Source organism: Leucopleurus acutus, assembly GCF_964270905.1.
Source record: "Leucopleurus acutus genome assembly, chromosome: 15".
In the NCBI taxonomy this organism is placed as follows: Eukaryota; Metazoa; Chordata; class Mammalia; order Artiodactyla; family Delphinidae; genus Leucopleurus; species Leucopleurus acutus.
Window position 1 is genome coordinate 13829583 of NC_139157.1, and position 24869 is coordinate 13854451.

Sequence of the window (24869 nt, forward strand, 5' to 3'; positions counted from 1 at the left end):
CGCGGGTTCGTGCCCTGGTCCGGGAAGATCCCACATGCCGCGGAGCAGCTGGGCCTATGAGCCATGGCCGCTGAGCCTGCGCGTCCGGAGCCTGTGCTCCGCAACGTAGAGGCCGCAGCAGTGAGAGGCCCACGTACCATACACACACACACACACACACACACACACACACACACATACAAATATATATATATATATATATATATATATATATATAGGCATCAACATGTCTACCAGGCTTTCATTTTTTGGTGTATTTGATTTTCATATCCTTTTTATGAATTTATTTAAATTAGATATTACATAGATACTATTTTAAATCGAATTTTCTTATTGGAAATAGACATTGCTATGCCTTTCTTACTTCATCCATTAAAACTGATAAAGGAACTTTTTCCCTAAAGGTAGTCCTTGGATAATTAGCACACAATTGTAAATAAATAAAATAGGCATGTTGGCTTATCTCTCTCATCTAGTAAACTTTCAGTTATTTATTCACTCATTCCTTCCCCCACTGAAACAAATTTTACTGACTGCTTTCAGAAGCACAGCACAGTCTTAATTGTATAGGAATACAGAGATGCATATTATGACAGTATTTATAGAGAAAAATATGAATCCATATACCTTTTATTTACATTGTTCTCCTTTCAAAATGTTTACTACTTCAAGACATATGTATAATATGTATATATATATAGCCACATATAACTATTACAAATTAAAACAAAAACATCAAATGCTACAATACTACACTGCCTTGTTTGATTCAAACATTTTGATACTTTCAAAAGTTGTTAAAACATCTTAAAATAATTATACCCTTAAAACTATTGTCTATTTATTTATAGACAGATGCCTCACCATTTTTCTTGTTTCCTATATAATTTTTTCCATGATGCATATTATTTTTCTATATATTATCTTTTCATATTGTTAGGAAATACTTCCAGGTTTCCCATCTTTTGCAAATTCTATCCAAATTCTTAAGGTAAGATTTAAGTAATCTTGAATTAGTGACCTCTTTCAAACATTCTGCATTCTGTAGCTTGTTAGCCATTCTCTTGCATGTATTTGTCTTTATGTACACATTTATTTTAACACCTTAATTCTGTTATTTCCTTTTCCTTTCTAGTAGAACAAATGACATATGTGTTATTAAATGTTAGTTACAGTGTAAGCCACTCCCACGGACTTCCTCACTAATCTTTAATTCTAAGATGACATTAATTTCTTTTTAATAATACTTAATAGCACTAATAAAAGGAAAAATTAAAATAACTACAATTTCTTTATATGCGACGTGGAAAATTAAAATAAAGTTAAAGATTTATTTTTGTACTTTAAAATATTAAGCAGGAAATAATTGAAAAAGGTAAGTGTTCAATTAGTTTGTAATCCTGAGTTTCATCACATCTCTTCTGTGCAATGTTGAGTTGTATGGTTTAGTAAAGTTCATGGCACATGTTGAGTGCTCAAAAAAATATTTGTGGGGCTTCCCTGGTGGCGCAGTGGTTGAAAGTCTGCCTGCCGATGCAGGGGACACGGGTTCGTGCCCCGGTCCGGGAGGATCCCACATGCCGCGGAGTGGCTGGGCCCGTGAGCCATGGCCGCTGAGCCTGCGCATCCGGAGCCTGTGCTCCGCAACAGGAGAGGCCGCAGCAGTGAGAGGCTCGCGTACCGCAAAAAAAATAAAAAATAAAAATAATATACACTAGTAATCCAATATTACTGTGACTGTAGCTCCTCAAATTCAGTCAAAATTAATCTGATCCAGAACAGTCCTCTGTGTTACCAATGGCCTTGGGTTAAGAAGCAGCCACAGGCCTGTTTCCACTACCATTCCAGCCATTGCTTTTTGTGAGTATTTTTGAACTTACATATTTCTTCTTAAGCACTTTTTTTTTTTTTTTTGCGGTACGCGGGGCTCTCACTGTTGTGGCCTCTCCCGTTGCAGAGCACAGGCTCTGGGGCACGAACCCGTGTACCCTGCATCAGCAGGCGGACTCTCAACCACGGCACCACCAGGGAAGCCCCAGCACATTTTCTTAATTAAATAAATGTTTCTTGAGAAGAACAATGGAGGTAGGTAATTTCAGTATTCAGCACAATAATTAAGATTTTTTTTTTAGAATTAATTTTTGTTTCTTATTCTCCCAAAGAGGTGAGGGCAGGGAGAAAGAAAATTTTTCAGAGACATTTGGAACTTATTAAATATTCAGTATATTCTAGGATCAGTCAAGTATTAATCAGCAATTAAGTAAATGCACAGATACTAATGCAATTGTAATGTCTGCTGGTTTCTAGAGAGAAGACAGGCTAATTTTGAAGGAAACGAAAGCTTGGATAGAACAATTTGAAAGAGATTTGACAAGGGCACAGATGACAGAATCAAATTTGCAGGATAAATATCAGGTAATGTAAGGAAAACGGATTTCAGTTTTTTTAAAAGCCTTTCGTGAGTAACATTCCTATTTATCATTTAATCTACGTTTAATCTTTCAAATGATATTAATGAGAAATGTCTTTAAAGAAATAATATACATTATTTTGTTTACATATAATTTAATAATTGTATTTCTATATAAATAGGTAGTTTTTAAAATTTAATACATTTATATATTGTGATGTGATTGCCATTGTAGCAATAATTAGCACCTCTATCATGTTACATAATTATCATTTCTTTTTAGTGGTTGAGATGCTTAAGTTCTACTGTCTTAGCAAGTTTGATGATTATAATACAGTATTGTTGTCTATATTCACTGTACCGTGGATTTGACATCTAGGACTTACTTACTACTCGTTTGAAGTTTGTATACTTAAATATCCATCCTATTCCCCTCTACCCCCAGTCCCCTGATAACCAGCATTTTGCTGTTTTTATGAGTTTGACTTTTTTAGATTCCATGTATAAGTGATATTATGCAGTGTTTCTATTTCTCTGTCTGCTTTATCTCATTTAGTATAATGTCCTCAAGTTTCATCCACGTTGTCACAAATGGCAGGAGGTTCTTCTTCTTCATGGCTGTGTATATATACAGCACATCATCTTTACCCGTTCATCCATTAATGGGTTGTTTCCATATCTTGGCTATTGTGATAGTGCTGCAATAAACGTGGAGTGCATATATCTCTTCGACATTCTGTTTTCATTTCCTTTGGGGGTACACCCAGAGATGGAGTTGGTAGTTTTAAATTGTACGTATCTGCACTATATAGAGTTCTGAGGCTTCATGACTTTCCGAGAACTCAGAGTCTTGCAGGTGACCCAAAACACACACATTTAATCGCTGTTTTTGTACAACTCATGATCTTACAGATGTTACCTAATAAAAAATTCCACCAAAAAATGACTTCAGTGCCAAGTTGAAAATTACTATAGAATAAACTGAATCAAATAAAAAATTGCAACATGACTATTTGGAGTGGGCCCATTAATGAGATCAGTTTCTCCTGCCACCTGCCTCCTTCAACACTATTGCATTCACACTGCAGCCAGTGTTATTATTGCTGCGGAGGTTCTTCTTTCTTCCAGTCTCATTACACTATCATTAATTGTATTTCAGCTTCCAATTTCCACTTCCAGAGTTTTTTCCATTAAATTGTGACTTAACTCTGTGTGGCATTGACATTTTCTCCTACTTAAAATATCATTGCATTTTAGTGGCAAAACTATAGTATATTCTAATCTACATTATGTTTTGATCATTTTTCCTGCAAAAAAAGGTGTGCGTGATATAGAGATGCGAAGTGGCAGATGATAAAAGATTTAGCTGTTAGAGTTAGTGTGTGATTTTATATAATCCTCTCTGTAAAGCGTGCCTGAATTCAGATTGATGATGCCATCAGTATTATATTTGATGGACTTGGCAATGCAGTAAATTCCGTGTGTGATTATATGTTTGTACTTTTTGCTGTGGAACACAATGTAATTTTTTCCCCAAAAAAGATAATTTTCTGGTTAAAATGATTAAATCAGTAAATTGAGACTATAATGCAAGAACAGAGTGAATGTACTTATTTAGTCCATTAGCGAGTTTTAGTCTTAGCATAAATTATCAAAAAATAAATTCCAAGTTATAAAGTTACCGGTTATATAGATGTTATTAAGATGAAAACTAAGGATTAGAAAAGTATAAATCAGAAACATTCCTTTCAGGCCAAAGATGATCACAGATCTCTTAAAATAGGGTTAGACAGCAGAGGGAATGTTTTCTTTCATTTGTGTGTTTATTATGTAATCAAAATCTTCTGTTTCTACTTATCAATTAATAGTGTATTTTCCCGTTTTTCCATATATAGAATTCTGTAGAACAAAATTGAAGACTGATTTTATGTTTTGGTATTTTAAAATTACATTAAGTTAGAGGGAATGGAAGGTAAAATTTGTGGGAAAATATTTATTCACCAACTCCCCCAAGTGTTTGTTATGTGAATTTACATGTTTGTTTACTCAGTGACTTAAGAAATTCTTTCAAATGTTATCTGTTAGATTCTGCATGGCTGTTCTCATGTTCTTTAATATAATTGCACATTGAGTGGCATTTTCAATTCATATTTGGACTTTGAGACATATTTTAGGATGTGTTAATTGAACATAAAATGTAGGACTTTCATTAAAATCACTACTTTCTGAGGTTAGTATTAGACTTACAGTTAAGTCTACATGTTACAAATTTATGTTAACCATACTGTGACAAAAGAAAGATATAATACTTAATATTTTAACACCATAGAATTAAAGCAAAGGATTATTACCTAAGTGATGTCCCCTAAAGTAAACCTCTTTATACCGACTTACTTAAACACAAATTAAGATATTGTTGATTCTGTACTATTTTGATATGTGCAATTTCTATTTGTAAATTGTTTGGTGCTTTAAAGGAAAGCAACTATTTTGATTATTAATATAGATTTATACTCCTGTTGATTATTATTTCCTGATGAGCAGGGACTGGCTTGTAGGTTATTTAACTAGGAATGAGAAATCCTAGGCTTTAGTCCTAACTCTACTACTTGTCTTTGCCAGGTCACCTCTGGGCTTGGTAGTAATAACGGGGCTTGTCTAGGCTGTAGGGCAATGGGGAGCCAGAGAAGATAATATGTACAAAGCACTTAGCATGGAGCCAGGCTCATCATCCGGGCTTGATGAATGCTAGCTGCCTTTAGCATCATGGTTGTCATTATTATTGTCAACAACATATACTGAACGTTATCCAAATATAAAGGATTTTATTCAGGAAATGTGGTTTCCTTTGCTTTTGCCTTTTCTGACTAACTGCCATGTTGTTGCTGTTTTTCCTCTTTTAGTCATTTAAGCACTTCAGAGTTCAATATGAAATGAAAAGGAAACAGATTGAACACTTGATACAACCATTACACAGAGATGGTAAACTGTCACTTGACCAAGCGTTGGTAAAACAATCCTGGGATAGAGTGTCCTCTAGGGTAAGTTCTCCAACGATTCATTTCATTAGACTCATATAATTTAGTCAAAAATATTTTCTGTCATCCCTTTCTTCAAAATGATGTTACATCAGGTCCTCCTATCTCTGTCTGAGGTGGGAAGGTTTACCTGTGGGATAGACTTTGTCCACTTGTTAAGTTTTCCTTTCAGTCAGCGGAAGTGCTTAACAACTCTTTCCTGCTTTGCCTGCCCTAAGTGTGATATCGCCATTGACCAGATGACACACTGAAATCCTGAAGGACCACCTAGGTTACTTCTCATTTTGCACAGTTTAATCCTGCGTTGTTTAGAAGAGGTGACTCCCCAGGAATGGAGCCTCAACAGCTTGTCCAAATTCCATCATCAGATTTCATCAACAGTTAATCATCTTCCTATATTCACATTTACTTTTATATTCTTTAGTTGAAGCTTATCTTCTTATCTGGTCATGAACTTGAAGGAAAATTGCTCTGTAACTTTCATATTAATATCTTGCAGACTTAAAGACCAAGATTTGAAAACCTCTGAAACTTCTGTCACTCATGGGAATATTTGCCTCGGACTCACCCTATTTTCTTCATTTTCATAATCTAACTTTTCCCATTAAACTCCATCAAAGAATAGATTAGATCTCAGGCACCCCAACCCATCCCACCTCTCATTGCAATAAGTTAGGAAACAGTACCTGAGAATTGGGTGAAGTGGAAGAAATGACAAGATGGTTAGAGAATTATATTATTATAGTAAGAATCGTGAATACTCATTTTCCTCCAGAGATGTCTAGACGACCCTGATTTTTCTGGACCTGTTTTCATCATAGGGAAGGTTTTAAAGGATACACATCAGCAGGTGTATAATTGCTGCATCTTTGAGCACGTCAGCAAAGCCAGTCCATTCCCTTTCAGCAAAAGCCAGTCTGAAAATCACTGGGCACTTTATGCTATTCCTTATAAGAAGAAAATTGCCTAATCTCCCAATAATATCCTTCCATGTCTAAGATGTATTTTAAGTTTGCTCAAAACTTGCTTCTAAGTGTCATTTTCTCCCCATTTAAGTTAATAATTTTGGGCTAATTTAATCAATATCAAATAGGAAAATATCTGTGTTCTGAACTTCTCAAAGCATCAGATTCAGAACACAGATACTTTCTTACTTGATATTTATTAAATTAACCCCAAATTATTTACTTCAAGCATTTTGTAGGCTTTAAAATCATTTGGGGGAATTTTAGGAATTGTCTTCGGTGTTAAGATACTGTCTTTCCAATTTTGTATTTCAGCTGTTTGATTGGCATATACAACTCGATAAGTCTCTTCCTGCACCTCTGGGCACCATAGGGGCCTGGTTATATAGAGCAGAGGTGGCCCTGAGAGAGGAAATAACCATTCAGCAGGTTCACGAGGAAACGGCCAACACAATACAACGGAAACGTGAGCAACACAAGGTAAACATTCTGGCTGGAAAGCCTTGCAGCGCAACAGGCCTAGCGTGTTGCCGAATCAGGTTTGTTTGCCTGTTGCTCAGCAGGCCAAAGGCTGAGACACCGAGGTCTGCAGCAGAGAAGGGGTTTATTCACCAGGCAGTCCAGGGAGGAGATGGGAGAACAGCTCTCAGACCCACCTCCCTGAAGGTGAGGGGCTCTCATTATTTATGGGATAAGGCTGAGGCATGGGGAGCCCAGGGAAAGATAATGAGAGATAAGAAAAAGGGGAGGTGATACTGCTCGTTCTGTGCAGATGCAGCTGAGCCACAGGCTTCCTCCTGGGATGTATGTTCGGAAAATGGTGGCCTTAGTGTGACCAGAGGGTGGAGTTTTGGGCCCTCTGATGTCGATAGGCCACCACTCGACGCGTGCGCAGATGGAGGGTCGGTGGACCTATCCAGTCTTTTTTGTTTGTTTGTTTTTGCGGTGTGCGGGCCTCTCACTGTTGTGGCCTCTCCCGTTGCGGAGCACAGGCTCCGGACGCGCAGGCTCAGCGGCTGTGGCTCACGGGCCCAGCCGCTCCGCGGCATGTGGGATCTTCCCGGACCGGGGCACGAACCCGCGTCCCCTGCATCGGCAGGCGGACTCTCAACCACTGCGCCACCAGGGAAGCCCGACCTAGCCAGTCTTAACTGGCTGGAGCTCAAACTGGACATGGCTGACTCCAAGCTCCTAAATTTACCTTGGCCAACATCTTATTGTTTAGGCTGTGTGACCCTTGGAGAACATGCAAGCTTTTATTAAAGCAAGCCTGATCAGTGAAGACAGGTTACAGTTTATTATTTATTAATGGCTAACTGATAACTATCCTCGTTTCACTAGTATGGTCTGGGACTTGCACTGAATCAGGCCTCCCAGGCATCCGTTCATACTGGTTCAGAGATGTTGCACCTTCTTAGAAGTGCTCTGATCTGCACTTCCCTTTTCTGTACTTGTTAAGGACAATTCCAGTAGACTCATTACCTGAGGTATTTTCCAGTAGCTCTGTGATGTTTTTTTGTCTGCAGTTACCTTTGTTATTTCTCTTGCTATTTGTTATCTTTGAAAAGATAAAGCAAAAGACAGTGTGAATTTACATAATAACGTGATTGGCTGTAGGCTCCAGACCTCATTCCTGCCTCCATTCTCAAAGGAAGGCAAACCAAGTCACAGGGTTGTCGTGTCCTGGTGCTAAAGGAGTGGGGTCAGGGTGGGAGTTAACAGTGGCCTTAGGAAGGGGTGGGATTAGGCCTGGCTGGTCTCAGTCATTTGCGACTCTGTTTAGCTCATTGCATGGTTTGCTGTGCTCAGCGTAAGTTCTAATACGCTTCCTCCGCGTTTTGATAGTACGGACCTAGCTCAAAATGCTGTTTTTCGTTGTCTCATTGATGCAACCCTGCATTTTGTGCAGTTGAATTTGTGTACCTCATTTATTGTGTCATGAAGGGGGTTTGCTCTGTATGTGGAAAATAAACAGACAACCAGGTCTCACTTTGTCCTACACTCCTGGTTAAACATCACCCTGGTTACAGCCAATTCTCTGCCTAGCTCCTGCCCACACTCAGGCAGTTGACTGTGGCTGGAGAAGAACACACCCCCAGTCACGATGACTAGCCCAAGTGGGTCCTTAATGCTCCCAGGCATTCCAAAGGCATTTTTGGACTCTATTCCCTCTGCATTTCTGGGACAACTATTTTATACCTTGTCTCATGAAACCTTCCACACCTCCTCCCTCATCCTTACTCTTAGCTGATGACACTGCTTCCTATTTCTCTGAGAAAATAGAAGCAATCAAAAAAGAATTTCCGCAAAGCTCCCACGGCCACATCAACCACCTACGAGCATTTGTGCCCGGATACTCCATCTCCTCTTCTGTTACTATGCATGAACCATCTGTGCTTCGAGCTAAGGCCAGCCCCTCCACATGTGCGCTGGATCCCATCCTCCCTGCTCTTTTCCAAAAGATAACTCCCGTAGTTCTTTGCTTCTTTATTTTTTTCTCTCTCTCTCTCTGCTGGATTTTTCCCACCCACATAAAATATACCATTATTATTCTCATCTTTAAAAAGCCTCTTTCTTAACCCTACCTCCCTTTTCAGCTACTGTCCTTTTTTTTTTTTTTTTTCCTTCCTTTTACAGTGAAGCTCTTTGAAAGAATTGTCTTAGATCTCATTTTGGCTTCATAGTTCTCTTCTCCCATTCTTTCTAGAACCCGTTCCAATCACGTTTTTCCTTGCCCTGCTATCCATGTCAGGTTCGGGAGGGTTCTTTTTGTTCCTCACTCAATGGCCAATTCTCAGTCCTCATTTTACCTCACTTATTAGAAGCATTTTAGATAGTTATTCATCTTTGAAATACTTTCTTCATTTGGTTCCCGAATTTTCTTTCTATTCCTCTGGCTATGCCTTTCCAGTCTTTCCAGTTAGCCGACATTTGGTCCAAAACGTCCATGAGCATATTTGGTCCATGACAAATGGTTTTGGACAGGGCCAATATCAAGAACCTTTTGCTATAGACCAAATATCTCCGTGGACATTTCGGACAGGGCCAAACATGACCAATTATCAAGGACCTTTTGGCATGAGCCAGATGTTTTATGGTCATTTTGGACAGGACCAAATGGTCCTAAAAGGGTCTTTCCTTCTCTTTCAACAAATATTTACTGAGCTCTTTCTACGTGCAAAGTGGCATTACAGGCATTTGTGATACACCCATAAGCAAAATAGACAAAATCCCTACCCTAATGTAACTTGCCTTCTCATAGGAGGAGGCAGTTAAGAAATAATAAACATAATAAATAAATAAATTTTATATTAGAAGGTAAAAGGACAGGGAGTATTAGGTGGTGTTGCAATTTTAAGTAGGGAGGTCAGTGAAACCTCACTGAAAAGATAATCTCAAACATGCAAGCACATTCCCACCTGAAGGCCTTTGCCGTTGCCATCATTCTGGAATTTTCTTGTCCCTTGGCCTGAAACATTCTCCAGTGATATTCCCAATACATTCTTCCTCATCTCCTTTGGACCTTTATTGAAAGGTCAGCTTTTAGTCAATCCTCTCTTGGCCACCCCTTTGAAAGTACACCTTCCCTTTCCCCTTGCCTGTTCAATTTTTCTCTTTAGCATTTATCTTCACCTCAACTGCTAATTTAATTATTTATCTTATTTATTGCTTGATTTCCTACACTGTAATGTCACCTCCATAAGGCCAAGGAATTATTGTTTGTTTTTCACTCTTGTGTCCCCAGCCTCTAAAAATGATTTTAGAAATATTCAGGCTTTCAAAATTTTAATCAGGTCAATCATGCTAATCATACTTTCTGAGAATTTGTTCATTTGACCACATTTTCAAAATTATTGTCACAAAATTATTCAAAATGCTCTTCCATATATTTTCTTGTAATCTTTTCTGTGCCTACAGTTAAGCCTCCATTTGTCCCCAGTATTGTTTCTTTGCACCTTCTCACTTTCCTTAATTGCACTTTTGACATTGTTAATTTTCTCTGCTGTATCCTAATAATCTTTTTCCATCTACTTTCTTACCAGAGGAATGGCAGTAGCACTCTTTTAACAGCATCAGTCTGGCTGCTGTGTGAGGATAAGGCTGGATTGGTGAGAGAGGGTAGGAGCCAGAGAACCAGTTTCAATGATCCAGGTAGAGTGGCTTGAGCAAAGGTCATAGCTGTAGAGATGTTGAGAAGTGGTCAGATTCTGAGTATATTTTGAGGGCAGAGCAAAGAGAATTTTTAGCGTTAGATATTGACTGTGAAGGAAGGGGAGTCATAAACGACACTGTGATTTTTCAACCAAGCAATTGGGAAAATGGAGTTTCCATCAGTTGAGATGGAGAGACAATGAAACAGGTTTGGGAAGAAAGATGGAGGTCAGTCAGGGGCAAGGTAAGCATGAGACTTTTTCACATCCAAGTGGATGTGTGGGGTGGGCAGTAGGAGCTAAGAGGCAGGAGGGGGGATAAATATTTAGGGTCATTGAGGATGACTCTGAATATATAAAGGGATGATTAAAGCTCTGAGACTGAAATTAAAGAAGCACGTGTAGACAGAGAAAGCATCAGGAAGTGAGCCCTGAGGGAATCCAGTATTAACAGATCAGAGAGTAGAAGATGAACCAGCAAAAAAATAATAAACCAGCGTGAGAAAAAGCCATCAGCGAGGTAGGAGGGGATCCAGCTACTGTGTTTTCTTAAAAGCCAAGGGAAGTAGTGTATCAAGGAGAGAGTATTTTCAGTAGAATGGCCATAGTGATCCTTTTAATATGCAGTTCAGTTCATTTTACCCCTCTGTTCAAAACTCCCCACTGGCTTCCATCTACTCAAAAGAAACACCAAAACATTCTTTGAAAGGCCCATGAGGCCCACAGATCTGCAGCCCTTTCCCTCCTCTGCGCTCCCTCACCCCCAGTCTGCTGTTCCAATGGCTCCCTTTGCTTTCCCTCAGTCACTGGGAAAGGTATGTTGATAACTCCCACAGCCGTGTGGGTTTCTCAGTTTCTCCCCGTGTTTCTACGAGCTTTGGCTTTATATATTTTGAGGCTTACTACATATGTTCAAGTTCAGAATTAATGTTTTCTAGTAAATTGAAAGTTTCATCGCTAAGCAATTACTGACTTGTAATGACTTCTGTTCAGGAATCTATTTTGCCTGGTACGGATGCACTCATACCAGCCTTCTTTCGTTAGTATTTGCCGGGCATGTTGTTTTCCATTCCATTAATTTCAACCTATCCTTGTTCTTAATGTTTAGGACTATCTCTTTTAAAAAGCAAATGGTTCTGTTAGATTTGTCTGATCTGACAATCTCTGCCTGTTGATGAGTAAATATATATTCCATTCAGATTTATTTATAATTGTTAATATACTTGAATTTGTTTCTACCATTTGACTCTATTTGCCCTACTTTTTCCTTTTTCTACATTCTTCTTATTTATTAGTTGATTGAGGGGTTTTTGTTTGTTTATTCACTTGCTCGTTTTTCTTATTCCATGTTTTCCCTCGAACTGGTTTGAAGTTATAAACTCTAGTTGTGTAGTGCGATTGTCCTTGAAATTATACCATATAGATACTTAACGGAATTGAAAGTTAATCAATGTCTTAACCTCCTCTTAATCAATATAAGGAATTAAGAACACGTTAACCAGGTCACACTCTTCTAATCTGCAAACTGTTGTTGTCAAGTATTAAATTACTTACATTTTTCTAACACCGTGAATGCGTTGTTTCTGCTGATTCTCACTCATGGTAGCTTGTCTCCTGTGTTTGGTGACCTTTGCTTTCCTTCTTTTTCATTTGCTGTCTACCAGGCCCACATCAGCCCTCTTTGAGGGTTCTGGCTAAATGTAGGGGGGTCTCAGTTTCAGTGTTTCTCACCTTATTCAAGTTCCAAGACTCCATCTCCTGCCACAGTGGTTTAGATGTTTGCCCGGGACAACCAGCTTTTTCAATCTGTTTTTGCTCACAGGACCATGATCCAGTTTTGGGTCACGTTTTACCGAGAGTGGGAGCCCTAAAAGGTTTCACTTACTTCCTGTGAGCCCACCAGTGAATTAAAGTCGTATGCTGTGCTCAGCATCCAGCTATTTTGTAGTGAGACAGCCTTTCAGAGGACCCAGTGACATCACGCCAGTTGTAGTTCTTTTGTCATATGTGTGAAAATGTTTTTGTTGGTTTTGATCTCTTGTCAAGATTTGTTTGATTAACTAGATATGGAAAACTGCAATAGGGAAAGCTTCTTGGGAGGCACCTGGACATTTGGGTATCCCAGTATAGTCACAGACCCCCACCCATACATTAACATACTGTCACACGTAAGAAATCAGAGCTGGGAGTGGTGGTGGCTCTCAGTTTGCCCTGTAGTCATTTGGGGGAGTTTCGGTCAAGATAAAAGCCACAGAAATGTGTCTGGATGTTAAGGAGGGGGTAGAGAGTGACTCAAATATGCACAGGCAGTAGCTGCTCTAGGACAGTCCTCTGGCCACTGTAATCAGCTCTGAGATGCCTGTAGTACCCTCCCTCTGGGAGCAGGGGACTTGTGAATATCTGTGCGGTTACCTACAGACTCAAAGCAGGTCAGAAGGTGGTAATAGCAAATATATATCAGGATAGAAATAGTTTGGTCGTGGGTTTTTTTCTACAATGTAAAAACTAATGTCCCCGAATTAAAAGAAAATTGATTTCACTCATGTGAACAAACACATATGACTTTCACGTCTTTATGTATGAAAGCCTTCATGTGTACCCTTCCATCAAGTGTGTCTCTTACGCTTTAGGCTGGTTTTTGCTTCTGTTTTCTCCAGTTAATCTACTAAATCTTAGTGTGAGAGAAACTGTTAGTTTTAATGTATCATTCTGGTGGGCTAATACATCTTATTTTTCAGTGAGTGACAAACTGTTGGCTATTTACTCTGCTACTGAGGAACAACCTAAACTCTAGAAAATATGGCATGAATCTACTTTCCCCTTTCTCTTTCTTTACTTCTATGTGAGAAATTGGTGAGGAATTGTGGAGTACATGTAAGTCTTTATATAAATATGTCTTTTGACAGTGAAAAACCCAGAAAACCAATCTAAATAAATTATTAAAATTTGTGGAGTTCTATACAATCTGGAAAGAATCTTTATAAAACATCACATTTACTCTTCCCACTGTGATATCTGTGGGACCTTCCCTGCGCTTGATTGAAATCTCCTAACCACAAGGGTATTTTCATAATATGTTGTCATGTAATTGACTTACTTTAAGATGGCAAGCAAACATCACTTTATGGTACCCTGCATGCACTCAAAATAGAATAACCGTAGAGAACTTAACATTTTTATTTTGACCATTAAAGGGTTAAACTAGTTGTGCTTAGTTTTAAGCTTTGAAAAATCAGTAGATTCAAAATCAGGGAAAGAGAAAAACACTAACAATCACTGTTTTTAGCACTGACTACATTTCCCTTTGGACCATGTGCCTTTAAAATGTCTGAATGCATTGCTGTGCAAGTGTCATGTGTGTTTAAAAGATGCCATAATTATTAGCTACGGCTCTAGCACGGGGCCTTATGGACAAGCACCCAGGTTCCTGTACAAGGGAAAAGCCTGTGACCGGCACCAAGCCACGTGTGGCTATGGGAGCACGATCAAATTGTTGAATGCACTGCCTCATCCGTGCAGGCTGAAGATTATGCTTCTTAGCCTCCTGTGAACATGTTTCCTCTTTTTTTTTTTTCAATTGTATCTTAGGATCTGCTTCAAAACACAGATGCCCACAAAAGAGCATTCCATGAAATCTACCGAACCAGGTCTGTTAACGGGATCCCAGTACCACCTGATCAATTAGAGGACATGGCTGAGAGGTAAGAGAACGTCCGGTTTTAAATGAAGTGTCTTTAAAAGGTTCAGTGGATGCTTTTTTTCCCCATTTCTTTTCTTTCAATGAATTGACTTTTTTTCTTTTTTTACGGAGGTGCTTACATGTGGTACATAAAAATTGGGTTCCCATAACGTATGTTAAGAATGTCAATATTCTAGTATATTATTAGTTGAAAAGAGTAAACCTGCATGTACCCACAGCCTGGAAATGACAGAAATGGTTTCTTCAGAGGCTGTATTTTTATTCGGTACTGTGAGGAACATTATGTAATATTGCAAAAACAGCTTATAAAAGAAACAGTTGAGAGCTATCTTGGCAGGGGAAAGAACTAAATCAAAGACTTCCATCAATTGTGATTTGCCTTTAAACCCAGAGCTAGAAACAGAACCAGATCTCCTGAGTGATTGAGCAGCCAGAGTTCAGAAGACCTTGTGCCTGCATTTTATTTAATACTCACATGTAACAGGTTAAGTAAGCCCCGTTCTGTTACTATTAGTTACATTCTGTAAATTCCCTGTGTTTTGTTTCTAGGTTTCATTTTGTTTCCTCCACATCAGAGCTACACTTAATGAAAATGGAATTTCTAGAATTAAAGTACCGTCTGCTCTCACTGCTGGTTCTTGCAGAGTCAAAGCTGAAGTCTTGGATCATCAAGTATGGGAGGAGAGGCTCAGTGGAGCTGCTTCTGCAGAACTACATGGTAAGTCTCCCTGGCGCTGACAGAAAGGTCAGAGGACACCTGGCTTTAGTATCTAATACCTTCTAGTTTATTGGACACTTGTTACTTTTATCTTGAATTTAAACATTAAGGTACCAGTGTGTTCAATGGGTTTGATGTAAGTTTGTGAGCTTTTCACAACAATCTGAAATATATACCTATATTCTTTGGAGATATGAAAGGTTTTGCTGCAGTAATCATATTGAACCATTGTGATTGGCTTTATTGCTTTAAAAAAGCAAGTTTTTGCATTGCATACAACTGACTGTGAACTCACTACTGAACTGGAATTGAAATACTTAAAGATTATCTTCATGTTTCTAAAATCCAGTCATGGGTAGTTTAGAACAATCCTCAATTGTTCATGTGGGGACTATCTTTTTTTTTTTTTTTAGATTAGGTCAAGCATGCCATTTTTACAGTCATTCTGTGAGCTTCACTGCTTCCTGTGTGCACCCAGGAAAAGTAAAATTTCGTCTGCGAATCTCTGTACCAACTTAATTTTTGAAGAGTTTCTCGTATTTTGGGCTATCAGCATAGATAATCCTATATTTACATAGAGTAGTAGACCTGCATTAAGGAGGAAAGTAGGTTATTCTGTAACTAGCAGTTTCCATTTACATATAATCAGAGAATTATAATTATTAAAGGCAGTTTATTTCTCTTAGTTAAACATGCCCCCCCAATTTATTAGCAATACCAATTTGCTCACAAAATTAATGTTAATAGGGCATCTCAGTCCTGTAACTGTTCCATTTATATTGAATCACAAGTTCTAAATGATAAATTGATGAATTTAAAATATAAGCCCATTTCTAACCTGACTGCTCTCAGTGGCTCTGTAACTGGCATGACTGAATATTTATTGAAACCATATCTTTACATCCTAGAACCATCATATATTTTGCTACATTTTAATTTTATTTTCTAAGCACTAAATAAACAACATGAATTTGAAAAAAAAAAGTTTAACAGGTTAACAATAAAATCTTTCTTTAGATTTACTACAATTTTCTAGGAAACATTTGTCTAAAAATGTGAAATCTGTGACACTATGTTCCCTTATTCATTTTGAATGATTTTGGAAAGTAATGAGAAATCTGATTTTTTTTTTAAGTTTAAGCAATTGCATTAGTCCCAAAAATATTAAATACAGATATGCATTTATATTTTTGGGTTTAATCATGTCAAATGATACACTCTGAGCTCAGAGGTAATTATTCAGGATGCGTCTTTGTTCTCGCTATTTAAGGAGAGCCAATTAGGTTGAAATACCTAATGGGACTGTTCCACCAGGTTAATGTTCCAACACAAAGATGTTAATAATTCTCTTTGAACTTCTCAACTAAAGCATATGTAAGTAAAGAATTATTACTAATGAATAAAAAAAATCAGTACTTTCTGCCTACTTCATAGACATTCACTGAGCTGCTAATTTGAAACTGCTAGGTAACGTAACTCTCAAAATTATTTCTAAAATTGCTAATAACTCTACAAATATATCGGGTTTTAATACATATTTCCTAATATTTTATCACCTGATAAAAAATACATATTTATCGCCTAAGCTTCTATTTCAAAAAGGGGTTTAAGGTATTTGTAGTTTAATAGTTTTAATAATTGTAGGATATTGATATTTTCTATGTGCCAAGTGTTTTACATGTGTCATCTTCCTTCTCAGTGATGACCCTGTGGGCTGGGCATTTTCACATTGTTTCACTGAGGAAATCGAGCCTTTGAACGCTCAAGTCACATGCTGCAGGTGGCAGAGTTAGTAAGAAGTGGAATCTGGATTTGAATCCACATCTTTCCGAATCAGAAACCTTTGTGCTTAAGTACTGAACTTTACTCTCTAACAAAATTGGCTGGGAAGAAAAGGTTTTTTTGTTTTTTTTTTTTAAACCGAAAAGACCAAATAATTAAAGTGATCTCTTGCAGCTCAGTGAACTAAAGAATATAGTTCACATAAGTATCAGTTCCATTTAATGCTGGTCCGTAATTGACTGTATTTTACACTTCCATACTGCAACCTGCTAGTTACTATCATGTCTGTTATGGGCGGCCTGTTATTGGGGCAGGGTGGGGTGAGATGGGAGAGATTATTGAAGCCTGGACACCAGTCACATAGAAATGTGTTGAATCATGGCTCAACTACTCGCTACCCATGTGACCTTATAAATAACTTAATCTTTCCCAAAGTTTTAATAACCGCAACAACAATAATAATAATAGAATATTAGGGATTTTTTAAGGAAAAAAGACTGACTCATTATTGTTTTCCTTCTGTCTCATACCCCACAGACCTTCTCTCATTCTTTTGAAGTTTTTGGGAAAATCATTCTCTTTAGAACAGACTATTTCAAGGTGCATGAAGACTTCCAAATAAAATCATAAGATCAGTTTCTTAAATATAATCCTTCACTTGGTTTCTAAAAGAAATGATTGTAATGAGCCGTATGCTGCTCCATCAATAAGCAAAGTAATATTGGGGATGTAAGGGTTCCATAATTATCTCTTCCTTAGTCTGAATTCTCAATTCAATTTTATTCATCTGCAAAAAAAAGATACTTTTTACAAGAGTTAGGGAACTAGAGAACTACATAGGGGCTACGTAAGGTACGTAACCCCTAAGTGCTCAAGGAATTCTTGGAAGATACTTCACAAATGCTCGTTGATTAAATTAGGCCATGTGATCCTGGTGAGAGATTACATACTGTAATGTAAATCAGGAGATGATTGGTTTGAATTGTTCGTGACATAACCATGTTAGTTAACACATGCTCCAATTTTACAATGGAAGAAATGAGACAACGTTTCATTCTTTCACATAAAAGAAGAGCTCTTGGGAGCGTAGACGATGTGAATGCAACAAGTAATGTGAACATACGGTCTACTATTTGTAATGATTTTATTAAAGTAAATAGGCAGTTCTAATGAAACTACTTCTCAAAGTTGATTTTTAAAATCTTAAATTGTCTGGTTTACCTCCCTTTGAGCGAAATTGATGAGCTTTTTCTTTATTATATCTATATTTATCTTTTGAGAGTAGAAAGTTAGTCCCTTCCACCAATACTTTGCATTTTGTGGCATAAAGAGATATCTTATTTTTCTAAAGTGCCACCAACTTTAAAAGTCCCTTGACCAACATGTCTTATTTGTTGAACTTGATATCCAAATGTAAGCCATATTTTGAAAGAAATAAACTAATCCTGTCACTGTTATTTTAAACATAACATTTAATTTTGCATTCTTCTGACAGACTTTATCTAGATAGCTCACAGCAAAAAAGGTGACTGAGCAGTCCTCCTGTTAAAGTGATTCTAATAGACAAAATAATTTTGTTACTAAATGGAGTTACTCAGGACTCAGAAAAAAAGGGCAAAAATAAATGAAACAAAAATTAAAATAACAAGTAAATTTTCTTTCTTCAAAAATTAATTACCTAGTTTTCCTCATAGGAAAGCTCAAAAACACTTAAATGAATCTCGACATTTATAATATGCTAAAAGCATTCTCCCCACTCCTACCCTAGACCAAAAATAAAACTGGAAATAACTTTTCTCTTATTCAATCATAATGAATTTGTAAACCACTCTAGCAAAAGCATGTGGAAGTCTTAATGTCCAGTATAGGCACTATTTCCCATTTATTTGACACTTTGAACAACTTTTTTTCCATTAGCTTTTCGGAATTTGTGTCCAAACTGAATGGAGACTCTTGTTTTAAACTTTGCCAAATATATTTATCCTTCAGTTTCTTACAGTGTCTTGAACATTAGGTGTAATCTTCCATTTTTGATCAAACCAGGACCTCCCTATTTGTTAAATTATTCAAAATGTAAATTCTACTAAATTACTCTTTCCCCACTTGGGGAGCAGGCAGAGGTTAAGGGAGTAGGACATTAGACGAAATAATGAACTAACCAATTCTCATGCAAAAATAATAAAGCGTATTAAAGTTATTGAATAAGGTATTCATCAGGGAACCCCATCCCAGGTAGTTCACAGCTTTCTCTATTCATTATATCTTTGAAGAATAGTTACTATATAAGTAAGTGCAAACATAAAATGATATGAAATGTATTGTGTGTGTGTGTGTGTGTGTGGTATGCGGGCCTCTCACTGTTGTGGCCTCTCCTGTTGCGGAGCACAGGCTCTGGACGCACAGGCTCAGCAGCCATGGCTCACGGGCCCAGCCGCTCCGCGGCATGTGGGATCTTCCCGGACCGGGGCACGAACCCGTGTCCCCTGCATCAGCGGGCGGACTCTCAACCACTGAGCCACCAGGGAAGCCTGATATGAAATGTATTATATGTATTTTTAATATAATCTTGAAATACTATAAACTTCTATCAATAAAATCTAGGGATGTCTATGAAATTGCTGTATGAATAATTTTGCCTCTGCACACAAACATTTTGCATCTCCATATTAAGCATTCATCAACATCCTATTCAGGACTTCAGCTGGTTTTTGAAGGCTAATTTTGTATTTTATAATAGTGACACAAAGTATTTTACTGAGTTTACATCATAGGAACTAATTATGCTATTAAAAGAAATTAAGAAGCCTTTGGTAGTGTGTTGTTATCTATAATTACATTAATTTTCTACTTTACAGAAGTAGGAATCATCTCTGAAAAAGGAATTATTTCATATTTCCTGGAGTTAACAATAATAAAACTCACCTAAGGACTTTTTGTATATTCTCAATTTCATAGTATCAATTTGCTTATAGTAACTCTAATACATATGTAAGTTGCATACAGACATAGATATAGACATGCTTACCTTTAAGTTTTATACTAGGTAATAGAAATATGACAGCATATGGATAACGTGGATGGAATGTGTGATTATTTAACGTTTTTCTACTTGTAAATATTTTTGTATTTACTTTTTATTTTAAGAAAGTGTGCATTGCATTGTGCCAGTTATTTATAATCTGAAGTTCCTCAGAGTCATGATTCACCAGAATTATTGTTCAAAGAGCAACAGAACCCTACAGCTAAAACACAGTGGGACACTTTACAACCTTGTTCCAAATTTAGTGCTTTTTAAATGGTAGCCCCAGGTTCTCTGGAGAAACTTCTATCTCTTCTAAAAGCAAACCCTTGGGTGGAGGAGAAATATAATATTTTCTCAAAGTAGGAATGAATTAGAATTAAAAGTGTAGAATCAAGTTACATTCTCAGAAATAATCAGGTTATTTATGGCAGTTGAATTAATTTGATATTTTTCCGAAGAATGAGGTTGGTAGATTTGGGTAACATATCCACATACCTATAATGAAGAAAATTGACTTTGGCATGTCTGTGTAAGCCAGTATTGGTTATCGTTTAACCATTCCCTTTTTTTCTAGTCTTTTATAGAAAATAGCAAGTTCTTTGAACAGTATGAAGTGACATACCAGATCTTGAAACAGACAGCTGAGATGTACGTCAAAGCTGATGGTTCAGGTAAAACGCAAGACAGAATTGGTTGCAGTACTGAATACAGCAGAATTTAGAGCCTACAGGTTCCAGTATGATCAAATCATTTTTTTCTCTGCAGAATCTCTGTGTGACCATGCCATTGGCCTGGAGAGCACATACTGGATTCAGTCCCCTTGACTTTGTGCAATGCCTATCCTGTATAATCATATGCCTGTGTGTGTGTATGTCTGTGTGTGTGATCTTCTAAGAGAGAGGAAGATAAGCATTCTTTTCCTAAATTGTAATGTTCAAACCTATTTTAAATTCCAACGGTTAAAGGCAAAAAGTGGACTGACTTGAATATTATGAAAACTTAAGTTAGTGTAAAGACACAATTGTAAAATATGTCTGTTTCAATTTGCAGATATATCTGTCATATTCGCTGAAAATGAACTACGGCATTTGTGATTATACTATATATGTGTCTGAGTGCATATAAAATGCAAACAAATACATGTCATTTATTGCATCCCATTTATCAGGAATTTTAAATATATCATTGCCTTTAATCTTTATAAATACCTATGAGTAAGGTATAACATGTCCCCAACATTAGCTGAATGTAATTCTAACGTTATATCTGTTGAATTTAAAATCCTAGGAAGAATTAGGAATGCACACCATTGTATAGACCGTAGAAAAAAGGTGTGGTGGATTTAAAATATAAAATAAGGATTATAGTTTGTTCTATCCGTTTCAGTGGAAGAGGCTGAGAATGTAATGAAATTCATGAATGAAACCACTGTCCAGTGGAGGAACCTCTCAGTGGAAGTCAGGAGTGTGCGCAGCATGCTGGAAGAAGTCATTGCCAACTGGGACCGATATGACAATACCGTGGCTAGTCTTCAGGCTTGGCTAGAGGATGCTGAGAAAATGCTAAATCAGTCAGAACATGCCAAAAAGGTAAGACTGCTTCTTATAAAAGGAAACAAGCACAGGTGAATTTAGAAATAGGAGATTTTCACAGCAAAGTTGTCTAGGGAGTGTTATATATCTGAAAACGTGTTACAAAAATCTTGACCTTGCCTGAAGAGCCGCATTTTCAGGTTATTAAATTATTTTAGACCAAGCAATAGGCTGCTTTATAAAAGTTGTGTTACAACAGCGTTTGACTTTTGCATTCAGAAGAGCAGTGACCCATGGAGCAGTGGCCAAACCCAATAGGCAGCAGAGGGCGCTATACACACAGTAAGGTCTGGGCTTGAAGGGGCAGGTCCAGTGCACAGCCTCTGAGGATTTCCTAATTTAACAGAAGATGGAAACAACTTTGGCTAAAGTAGTACTAAATCTGTGTGATGGCATACACTGGTTCAACAGATGGGTCACTACATTTTTGTCTCTTTGGCTATTCTTTTTGGGATTTTTATCAACCCTCAGTCAACGGTCTTATTCTCGGTAGGAGTGATGTTTATCCTCCGGTTACAGGAGTGCGTGTTTTTTTGCAAGAGTTAACTGTTTTACTTTAATATCATTTACATTGAAAGATCACATGGAATGGACTGATTTCTGTATATACACTTCTGAATGGGAACTTGGTATTTTTCTCATGGAAAAACTATTTATATGTATGTAAAAGATTAAAATGCCAGATTCCCATTAAGAAGTATAGTACTTACATTAGAATTACTGCTTGTCATGCAAGATTGGTTCTTCTGTTATCGTGTTGTACAAGTAGATGTATAATTTTTATGTTTTCCCGTTCTATATTTCATATAGATTAAGTATTTTTGTGTAGCTGAGCAACTGTAACCCACACAGATTTTGGCTTTTCTGATTAGACTGGCAGGGCCCTAGTAGATGTCATGTGTTAATTTCATCCAAGGGAATATACCCACCAGAAACAGAATTGTTCTCATCGATCTATCTAGGATGTCCTCCTGCACATGGCTTAGGAAATCGATTTTGAGTTCTCTTTGGTGTCCTTGGTTTTTACCGTGGTGTATATGTGTGTATGCACAGGCACATATGCATTTAATTCGAAATCAAGTGGAAGTTGTTCCGTAGCCAAGTGTGTAACCTTAAATAAGGAAGGATGTCATTGTATTGTGTTCTTGGCCCAGATCATTTAATTTTTTCCTTCGAGGGTTTATCTCTGTGAGTGTTAATTATCTTCATGTACAGTATTCAGATTTTAAAATCAAAAGTTGGGAATTCCCTGGCAGTCCAGTGGTTAGGACTCTGTGCTTTCACTGCTGAGGCATGAGAGGGCACGTGTTTGATCCCTGGTTAGGGAACTAAGATCCCACAAGCCACGTGGTGCAACCAAAAAATAAAATAAAATAGAATAAAATCAAAAGTAACAGGTCAAACGATTTTTAAGACAGCTACGTATTTCCCTAAAATATTATGCCTTTTAGATGACTTTGGCACTGGTATTTACTAGCCTAAAGACTATAGGCACAAGTCCCTTACACTCAAAGAAATTCAGCTTTTTCCTCTCTAAAACAGGAATAACAAAATGGTCATCATGTTTTGTTTTGTCTTCAGCAAAAGATATTGCATATATTCTTATAAAAAGACATTCAGCGTTTCTAGTTCATATTTTTGATCTTCTTTATTAAAAATTTCCATTTTGCAAGAAATTTAGGATTCACCTTAAAATTTGCACGAACTTTAGAGCAAAGGTATTTCTCTCAGTCTGGCTACTTTCATATCATTTATTAACTTTTGGTGTATGGTTTACAGTAGTGTGCATTGTTTCTTGTGTAGGATTTTTTTCGAAATTTGCCTCATTGGATACAGCAGCACACTGCCATGAACGATGCTGGCAATTTTTTGATTGAAACATGTGATGAGATGGTTTCCCGTGATCTCAAACAGCAGTTACTGTTGCTAAATGGACGATGGAGAGAGTTGTTTATGGAAGTCAAGCAAGTATGTTTTTCAGATCTATTTATGCCTAGAACATGGGTGCGTCATAAATGTGATCAACAGTCCGTTTAGAGACTCTTTTATGGTTATAGCATGGGCTTATTAAGGCAGAGTACAGATGTGTTTAGAACCGTTATGTTTATATTTGGTCCTTTATTCTTTCCCATTTGTAATGGAGGAACATAACAGAAATGTAAAGCTTGATTAAGGATTATGTTGACATATGGAACCTACTTATATGGAATGATTCATGCATCAAATCATAATTTGTTGCTTCTCTGCTAGTTCCTTTCTTCTTTTCACAGTATTTGGACTAACTTCAAGTGTATCTAAAATAAGAATCAGGAATTAGAGTCTTTCCTACCACCTAACCATTCCAGAGAGTATGTAGAAGTGAAAGTTACAAACTTCCATGGTGTTGGCTTAATGGCTCTCGATGTTGCCCCCCTCCCTTTTCTTAACAGTATGCTCGAGCTGATGAGTTGGACAGAATGAAGAAAGAATACACAGATTGTGTTACTACCCTGTCTGACTTTGCAACTGAAGCCCTTAGGAAACTTTCAGAGCCCTTAGAAGTCTCTTTGATTAATGTCAAATTATTAACTCAAGACTTAGAGGTGAGCTGATTTTCTAGAACACAAAGTGAAAAACTAATTCTATTGTGAATAGAAAGATCAGTGAAGTTACTTAGGCCATTGCAAAAGCTGTTTCTGTGTCTCCTTGACATCATTTGACATGTGTACACATCCTGATTCGCACCTCTCATAAAAAAATTTATTTGAATTTTTTGAAGAGGTTTATTGACCGGCTTCAAAATAGTATTTTAATTGAGATTTTTTAATTTTGTACAATCAAATTATAAAGTACTAGGAAAAAGCAGACGTCTGGAGTTAACACCTCTACATAAATGCCTCCAATGATAAAGGATTTGCTAAATGAATTGTGCTGTTTACATATTTTGAATACCCTGCAGCTCTCAAAAATGAAGTAATGGAAGAATATTAATGACATAGAAAGGCTTTTCCAATATACTATTAAGTAAGGAAAGCAAAAATAGTGTCATCGTTTTTTTGTAAAAATAAAAAATGGGTGTAAACACACACAGGAAAAATACTAATTTTGTTCAGTAATTTTAGCAGAGCCTCGTGGTGGTAAGGATGTTGGCTCTGGTGTGAGAAGACTGTATTACATTTTCTTTAATTTATTATCTCTAATTTATAAATTTCTACAATGACAATGTATTACTTTTTTTAAAGAAAAAGTTGTTTCATTTTTAAAATCAGAGGAATTGCCCCAAATTGTTAACATGCATTTACGTGACATAATGTTTCCATACTACATTAACATATGTATTTTGAAAGTGTAAAGATTACCTCAGTTTATCTTTAGGTTAGCTTAAGGATTATGGTGACTTTTAAAGGAAACATTTATTTGTATGGTATTACTAGTATATCATATATTAGTAATGAAGGAAAGTAGTCATTGGAATCGCCAAAAGATGATGACAGGTCTAGAGTTTTATTCAG

General features: G+C 37.1%; 1 protein-coding gene across 1 annotated transcript in view; it reads left to right on the forward strand.

The window, feature by feature from the left end:
- Positions 1 to 24869, forward strand: part of SYNE1 (spectrin repeat containing nuclear envelope protein 1) — a 464341-nt gene that overhangs the window by 126558 nt on the left and 312914 nt on the right. The window contains exons 10-19 of the mRNA XM_082855887.1: positions 941 to 991; positions 2308 to 2415; positions 5314 to 5451; positions 6729 to 6893; positions 14153 to 14265; positions 14814 to 14982; positions 20361 to 20457; positions 21173 to 21375; positions 23182 to 23346; positions 23808 to 23960. Of these exons, the coding sequence (XP_082712013.1) occupies positions 941 to 991; positions 2308 to 2415; positions 5314 to 5451; positions 6729 to 6893; positions 14153 to 14265; positions 14814 to 14982; positions 20361 to 20457; positions 21173 to 21375; positions 23182 to 23346; positions 23808 to 23960 (1362 nt within the window). The remainder of the gene's footprint in view (positions 1 to 940; positions 992 to 2307; positions 2416 to 5313; positions 5452 to 6728; positions 6894 to 14152; positions 14266 to 14813; positions 14983 to 20360; positions 20458 to 21172; positions 21376 to 23181; positions 23347 to 23807; positions 23961 to 24869) is intronic.